The 8,280-nt window shown below is 47.0% G+C and overlaps 1 protein-coding gene across 1 annotated transcript; it reads right to left on the reverse strand.

Annotated features, from left to right (window-relative positions):
* Positions 1-518: 518 nt before the first annotated feature.
* LOC124691581 (high-affinity nitrate transporter 2.1-like) lies at positions 519-2,039 on the reverse strand. The gene has a single exon (XM_047224872.1). The coding sequence runs from the start codon at positions 2,037-2,039 to the stop codon at positions 519-521; it is 1,521 nt and encodes a 506-aa protein (XP_047080828.1).
* Between the last annotated feature and the right edge of the window lie 6,241 nt (positions 2,040-8,280).

Here is an 8,280-nt window from a genome sequence, read left to right on the forward strand (position 1 = left end):
GTGGCCAATTCGATATTCTCCAGTTTTGGCAGCTAATCAGGGTGTGTATCTTGACCGGTTGTGGGGTGTGCGGCGGAGAGGAAGTCAAAGGACTTCTTCATTTATATATTTTGCATTTGGTCAGTGGGGTTAATTTGGATCTAGGCTGAGGCTTCACTGTTCAAACCCTTGCACATGCATATTAGTCAAAAGTATCTAAATTTAGAAGGGAACAACCCGGGGCATACATATTAAACGGATATGAGTATCAAAATTCAACTTGTTTCATCCAGATTCGGATCCACAGTGATGCATAACCGTCGCTCAAAAGCGTCCACTCAGTTCATATATAGAGATAGGCATACATATTGCTCTATACACTACAAAAAGTAATTAAATCCCCCTACATGTTATTACGTGGGGCTCCGGGGCGTATGTATATACGGTGTGTATATATATGGCAAGTCATACGTGTGTATGTAGAATTACTTGGGTATCACACGTAAAAACATAAGTGACAGAAAATGCTCGAGTACATCTTATACATGTTGGGGAGTGTTGTTTGGTGATGTGGCAGACGTGGCGAGGATGATGTTGCGCCTACCGCGCTCCGAGCGGCAGTTCTCGGCAAACTTTTGCCCAGGGAGATGGAGCCCCTCGCTCTTCTCCTCTTTCGTCCACTCGGATGCGTAGAAGTCTTCCTCGGTGGCGTTGGCATTGGCTGGGAAAAACATAGAACCCCACTGTGGAAAGTGCACAAACGCAACAGGAAGCGTGCAACACATGATCATGATGCCCATGTATTGAAGTCCCGTGCCCGTTGAGTATTGGGATGATGTGAAGAAAAGAAGTTGAGTGAGTCCCGCGCCAAAATTGCCACCGGCACCGGTCAGTCCAGAGATGATACCGAGAGACCGCCGAGAGATGAAGGGGGCGACACCAAACGTGGCTCCACAAGCAGCCTGGGCACACACAGAGAAGAGGACCATGGCGGTGACAGAGGCTGGCAGAGCAGTGGCGCGGCCAAGCCAGATGCAAAATGCACCACCAGCAGTCTGGAGGATCCAGAGGTTCCACAGGCGAGCACGCATACCGAAGTAGCGAGCACCAAGGTCAGAGAGGTAGCCACCCGCAGGACGAGCAACGAGATTGGCCATACCAAAGCAGGCTGCGATTGTGCCAGCGGTGCTGAGGTCTAGGTGGAAGTGGTCGAAGTAGTACTCGGCGATGACATTGTCGGTGGTGAGCTCAACACCCATACTGTAGCCGTAGAGGAGGACGAAGATCCATGTCCGGTAGTTTGTGACAGCACCCCACAAGACCTTGGAAAACTTGTCTTTCTTCATATCTCCTTTCTTTTGGAGGCTTGCGAGGTTGCCATCGGGGAGATCTTGCCCCAATGTGAGCACGAGTAGCCCCATGATGATGTGCATCATCCCCGGCACAAAGTACGCGATGCGCCATGCAACGAAGGCTGTGGCGCCGCACTTCTTGATGGCGTGGAAGACGAGGGGCATGATGAGTTGCGTGGCACCGCCACCCATGTTGCCCCACCCTGCCGCCAGCCCATTGACGGTGCCGATGATCTTGCTGTTGAACATGGTGCTCATCCAATACTGGCACGACACGAACGTGGCGAGGGAGAAGCCGATTAGGAAGCGGACCGTGATATACCCTGCTGCATCATCGATGAGTGACATGCAGAAGACGGTTGGAGCGGCGAGCATGACGAGGAAGGCGCAGCCGTAGCGCGGCCCTAGGAGGTCGCACACGGCGCCCATGACAAGCCTAGAGAAGATGGAGCCGGACACAGACGCTACACCGGCGTTGCCGATGTCAGCCTTGGCGAGGTTGAGGTTGTCGCGGATGATAGGCACCAAGGGTGCCGCGGCGAAGGTGGAGACGAAGCACGTGAAGAAGGAAATCCATGAGAGATGGAAGGTGCGCATGTGTGGGTTGGCGAAGGAGAAGAGCCGGAAGGACTTGGCCTTGTTCTCCGAGTCCACTGGCAAGGTGAACTTGCTCGCCGTGGCCTCCTTAGCCCCAGTCTCAACCTCCATCTTTCCCTCTCTTGGAGCTAGCTAAGCTTCTTAGCAGCTGTTACCTCTCGAGATTTGCTTGCAATGTAATGGGGATGGTGGTGTTGTGGATCTTGGGTCGATTAACGAGATACTTATAGCAAGATGCAGGAGAGTTGACAATGGGCTGATAGCTCTCAATCGATTCTCCGGTGCTAGCTAAGGTACAACTAAGATTCTGCCCTTTGGGCATCGTAGAACATCAATTGTCAGTTAAACAATTTGCATCTGACGGAATCATGGAGAAACAGTGAGTGAGTTAACTACTCCAGCTTGGAGAGCTGCCGTTAAATCTGGAAGAGAGTGGAGAAAATTAGCAAGTAGTTTAAGGGATACTGGTACTAATTAAGGGAACCCTGGCGCCGCATCTCCTGCGCCTGTGGCTTTTGGAGATACTCTAACTTCCCTACACATCTCATTGGATACACCAAGGATCAAGCTCTGTGACTCGACGCGTGGAGAGAAACGTACGTTGACTTTCATTTCTGCCGGTTACCAAGGGGGCAAGATGAGTGTCAGGGTCACCTATTTAGTTCATTTTGATTGAACATATATATGTATGTAGCCGACATGTACGTCGAGCGATCGTCTGGGCCGAAATCTTGGTTTTACTTCCATTTCAACCGTGTCATGTCATGTCGGCTGCTTAAGTGATGAGTAGGTTTCTCAAATTGACTAAATTTCAGTTATTACGCTCTCCAATTGTAATTGGTTCACTTGAGCTGTATGTCCTTTGCATGCAGCAATCGAACATCCAAGATAATTAACCGCGCAAAGTATTATTGGTCTGACTTCTTGTGAGACGATGTTTAATAGAATCGAATCTGTCCAAATTATGTAGACAGGTAGCATACACGTCATACTTACGTGTGTGTCAAATTGTCAACCCTGACATCCACGTCTAATTCCCGTGATGTATATAGCTGGGTAGCTTTCAAGTTTCTTCCAAACCTAGTTACGGTCAGATTGATATGAGACATGTCGACGATTGATCCATCACCTCATGGGGACAAATTGACTAATTAATTGTCTCTTGATGAACCCGGAGATACAAGCTAGAGCTTTCCTACACAACAAACACATCTCTATCTATCGTTCATTCATTCACACACACGCATGCTTTCTGATCGGTGAGTTAATCATGGTTCATGCATACATCAATACATGTCAATATCCAGCAAAGTCGTAAGTACATGTCCCCGTACGTCGTCTTAGTTTACATGCAGGGGGGTTATGTGGTTCAACGGAGCTAATTGATCCAGTAAAACACATGCCTAGCTATAATTGAGTTGTTTACATATAATTAGCATGTAATTATGCAGTGGCAGCTTCTAGCTTACATAGTGCTAGCTGGTGGTGGACGATGCAGCCTGCTTGATTAACCTTAGTTTTAGTATATCTGAGAGTAGAAATATTTTTTTTTGCAATCTGGCTGTCTGAACTTATCACGGGCTGCCGGCCAGGTTATATAAATTTGTGATAAGGTATGTCTTATGAATGGTTCAGATAGCTCAGTGCCTGGTTCAAGACAATAATAACAAAACGATAAGCCTAGCCCTTCGGACAGGGTATCACGTCCAAGCTGACTTCTTTGATTCGACGGATTCCAGAAACGAAGGAGAGCATGGAAAATGTCACCATGCCACAGGGCAAGATGGGTCAGCAGCTTAAAACAACGGAATTGATTTGGGTTACATAAAAATAGTTTCAGCGAAGGAAAAAATCCTTTTACTGTTTCTACATGAATCAGAGAGACCCTAAAAGGAGGGGAAAACAGAATACAACCATGGATCAATATTGACAGTTAGCCGATTTTAGGCTATTCTATATTGCTTTCTGATATGCTAGTTTGTTCACGTTTAGTTTCCCTGCACATCTATCAAGGGACTAGATGAATAATATGGCTGAGCGTAATTAGCATATGGCTAAGCAGTAGCATGAGAAGTTTCTAGCTTGTTAGAGCGAGGTGGTAGCTGACGCATCACGCATGCGGCTTGTCAGATTAACCTTCAGCTTTAGTTTCCTGATTTTGCAACTACCTGGACTTATCACAGGTTGCCTATAAGGGCATGGTCATGTATGCATTATATGAATGATTTATTTTTGTGATTCCATGGAAACCGTGAATCATTTATTTATTCATTGCCCGTTTGCACAGATCGTATGGCGTATGATGTATCTTACTTACAACATTCCTCCGCCAGCTAATACTACTAATATGTTTGGTAGATGGCTTAATGGAGTGAGGAAAGAGGATAAACAAAAAATTCGAATAGGTGTTTCGGCCCTATGTTGGGCTATTTGGAGGACTAGAAATGATATGATCTTTAACAAATAAAGTGGGACTAATTTTTTGCAGGTTATCCGGCGAGCTGCTCATTCAATTCAGCAATGGGCGTTACTCCTCCCTATGGAGCAGCGGGAGGCTATGGTTATTGGATGCAACCGGATGCTACGGGTTGCTCAGGACTTCTATTTCCTGGCTACTGGGTGGCGACATCTTAATAGAATAGCAAATGCATAGCCTTTCTATTCGCCTTATGTGGCCTGGTTATTTCTGTTTCGAATTTAGATTCTCAGTGATTGTAATAAGTGAGGATGGTTTATGGTGAACTGACACTTGAGTTTTAATAAAGAAATCCGTGTGCATCTATTGATGCAGAGGCTGGGACGATGCTCCTTTATCGAAAAAATGCATTATATGAATGATTCAGATAGCGCAGTGCCTTGCTCAAATCAATAACTAACAGATAAAGCTCGCCCTTTGGACCAGGCGATAGCATGAAGGAAGAAATCAGAAGAAAAAATGAACTGGTAATGACCACCATCGATAGATATTTGACCATCGGTTACACCGATGTTGATTTAGTTGGGTTTAGTTTTGTTGCACATCTGTTGTGCAAACACTTGATCCTTCAGAACCTTTCTCCATGAGAATGCTTAATCATTCGCAATTAAAATTAAGAAGAATGTAATGGGGATATTCCTTAGAACCCACAGGTTCACACATCAATGTAACTTTTTTTTGGTGCAGCTGTCACACCTACAAGCTCAACGATGTGTGTGTCATGTCATCGGATTCTTGTGCCCTGAACTCACGCCAACGTTGCGCCAGCAAGATTTGGAGGCATCACCATGTTGGGCCATGTCCCTCCACATAGAGGTGTGTTGTCAACCCAACATCAGCCCAAAAAATCCAACACGTATCAACCGTTGGTCGAGGTTCACATTCAACTATTGTGTTGCCTCCTTGAGGGGTAGATAAGGAGAAAACCATAGCCACTCTTGGTGGCTAAGATTGAGAAGAAAAGAGCAAGTCAGGACGTGGCTGCTACTGTGAGAGGGTGAGAGAACACACAAAAACACCACAACAAAGTGAGAAGAGAGGAAGAAGAAGGAGAGGTGATTTCTGTCCAGATTTATGAGATCTTGCCGGTTTGTCTTCAAGGTGGTCTTTGGAGGATCAAACGTCTTTTGATCTGCTCCAAAATCGGTGAGTTTGTTACTTACTTCGAGTGAATCAATCTGGTTAGCTGGTTTGAGATTTGGGTCAGTGGAGAATTAGATTTGAGAGGGGTTAAATCAGTTTGTATTGTTGTACTTTCAACGGACAGCAGTTTTGGGAGATGAATAGTTTGGGCAGGCAAACGGTGTTAGATTAAGCTGATTTTTATCATGATGTAGGGAATTCATATGTATGCTTAATTGTCTACCAATTTTGGTGTTGATTTCATATGCGGTTTAAGAGCAGTTTGCTGATTGCCAAAAAGGATATAATCTTTGATATTTCAACATTCTTGTATCTTGCCTCTTTTGGTTGTTGTTGCTATTGCCGGTTGGTAACGATGTGAAGTGTGTTATAATCTCTAGATGTGCTAGAGAATACTCTGTAGCCAGGTTGCCCATCGTGAAGCTTGCGTGGACCGGTTGGTCCACACCCGTGGTTTGTTTCCTCCTCAGTTGAGTAGGTTTTCCACGTAAATTTTATGTCACTTGTGCAGGTTTTCCACGTAAATTCTTATGTCACTTGTGCGTATGACTGTATTTGTTTTTCTAATGCATATCTATTGGTTGAAGCTATCCTTGCAGTTTATCTATTTCATACAGGCTTTAGTTCGGCTATGAGATTTGTTGTATTATGATCCAAATTCATATACTAAAGGGAGGCTAACTTCTGACGAGCGGAGTGAGGCCCGTCACCTCCATATGGTGAGCAGGAGGCACATATCCAATCAAACAGACCATCACACCGCATGTGCAAACTTCAGAAGAGGCCTCCACCATCTTTCTGCAAACGTTGTGACACCTACAAGCTCGACGATGTGGGTGTGATTTCATGGGGCTATATATTGTGCCTTGAACTCACACCAACGCTGCACTAGCTAGATCTGGAGGCATCACTAAACCTCTCTATGGCAACTTGGAAGCACAAATCTAGTCCAACGGACCCTCACACTGCATGCGTGAACTTTGGAAGCAACCTCCACCATCCTCCGTCATCCCATCTTCAGGATAGTATTAATGTCATCGGGAAAAGCGATTGCGAACGTCTGATGGATCGTTCTACGGGTGAGACTCAGCGGCCGTGAAAGGGAGAGGCGGGGAAACAAACTGGAGCATGGAAGGAAGACGAGCGAGGGCGACATGTCGTCCGAGGAGAGAAGAACGATAGCCCCCTAAGTGTAGTCACGACATAGTCGATGGACTCGAGTGCAAGGGCGGTGTGTAATGGAGGCCATATCAGGCCTTGGCCCAGCCTTCTCTTTCACTTTTCTTACGGATTTAATTTGGTACAAATTTAGGCCATTATTATAAATTGGCCCAGTCTTTAAATGTGTTGGCACATCCTTCATAGTTCGTATCGCCTCACGCCCCGCCACTACTTGATTGATGAAGAGATACTGCTCTGAGCAAACTTATGATATACCAGATCCTCCTAACAAACTTTGGGCTCCAAGCTGAAAAAAGAACACATCAACTGCCCAGTCCACATCCATACATCACATGGCCAACTAAGCTACTAGCTAGCTAGCATATAGTCATAGCATAGATAGCACACCCACGCGTTCCATGAGAAGATAGACACGATCGGCACCTCCAGTGATTTAGCGCATGAAGGTCGATTTATTTCATTCACCAGAACAAGCAGACAAGAGCAGATCGTATCCTAGACCAGCCAATCGAAGTACTAGCTATGATCGACGTGTTCGGCTCCTGATCACTACTCGATCGATCACCTTAATTAATTGGCTCTCCAGCGTTTATGTCAGTGACTGAATGCGGAGTAGATACACGCACCAGCTTAAGATTCCTACTAACTAGGCCAACCTGCAGAACATGCGCATATGCATATGGTAACTATGCCCAGCTACATATATATATGTACAATACGTACGTAGACGTAGGCATCAATGCATGTGGACTGTAAACTATCCATTGATCCCTGCTTCGCTAGCTAGCTAGATTCTCGTGGTATCCACCCATCCATCCTGTATTAAGGTTGCACTTGGCATCCTCATACGCTGCTAGATATGGGGCGGAGCGGTGGTGGCGTGGATCAGTCTTCGTGCAGGGTTCTGCCCGTCATCGACGAGGGGTCGGAATCAGAGTCGGAGGCCGGACCGGGATCAGACCCCGAGGTGATGAAGGCGGCGCATGCGGGGACTACCGTGACCGAGCGGAGGAAGGCGATCGTTGCGCGGATGAGGGGGCTGCTCAGGCGAGCCGTCGCGCGGTCATCGCCGTCGGTGACGCCTCATCAGTCCAAGCAGCTGCGCGCGTCGACGGTGGCGGCCACCGCCAGGAAATGGAAGGTAACACAATCGATCAACTGAGTGACATTGGTTTCTCAAATTAATCCTGGACTGCTGCTAATTGACTGAATGTTAACTTCGTTACAGAGAGCGGTGAGTTTCAGGACCAGGGACCAGCGGTGGCCGGCGGCCGACGGTATGAGCACGGCGGCCTTGTCCGTGTGCAGCAGCCGGAACAGCTTAAGCAGCCGGGACGCCACCGTCTTCCCTTCTCCGTCGCGCTCCCCGCCGTCTCCTGCGCGGACGATGGCCAGCAGGATGAAGAACCACCAGCAGCAGCACCATGCTCACTGGATCACCACGGATTCCGACTGTAAGCTTGCTCAACATTGCATCTTGAAAGTTTTCCCCTGAGAATCTGCGTCCGGTTGATCTTTGCTGATTATCTTGGACGAAATTGCAGTCGTCGT

Source organism: Lolium rigidum, chromosome 2, assembly GCF_022539505.1.
Source record: "Lolium rigidum isolate FL_2022 chromosome 2, APGP_CSIRO_Lrig_0.1, whole genome shotgun sequence".
Taxonomy (NCBI): Eukaryota; Viridiplantae; Streptophyta; class Magnoliopsida; order Poales; family Poaceae; genus Lolium; species Lolium rigidum.

Excerpts from the sequence above, each read along its gene's own strand:
- LOC124691581 (XM_047224872.1), bottom strand. The coding sequence starts at position 2,039 with ATGGAGGTTGAGACTGGGGCTAAGGAGGCCACGGCGAGCAAGTTCACC.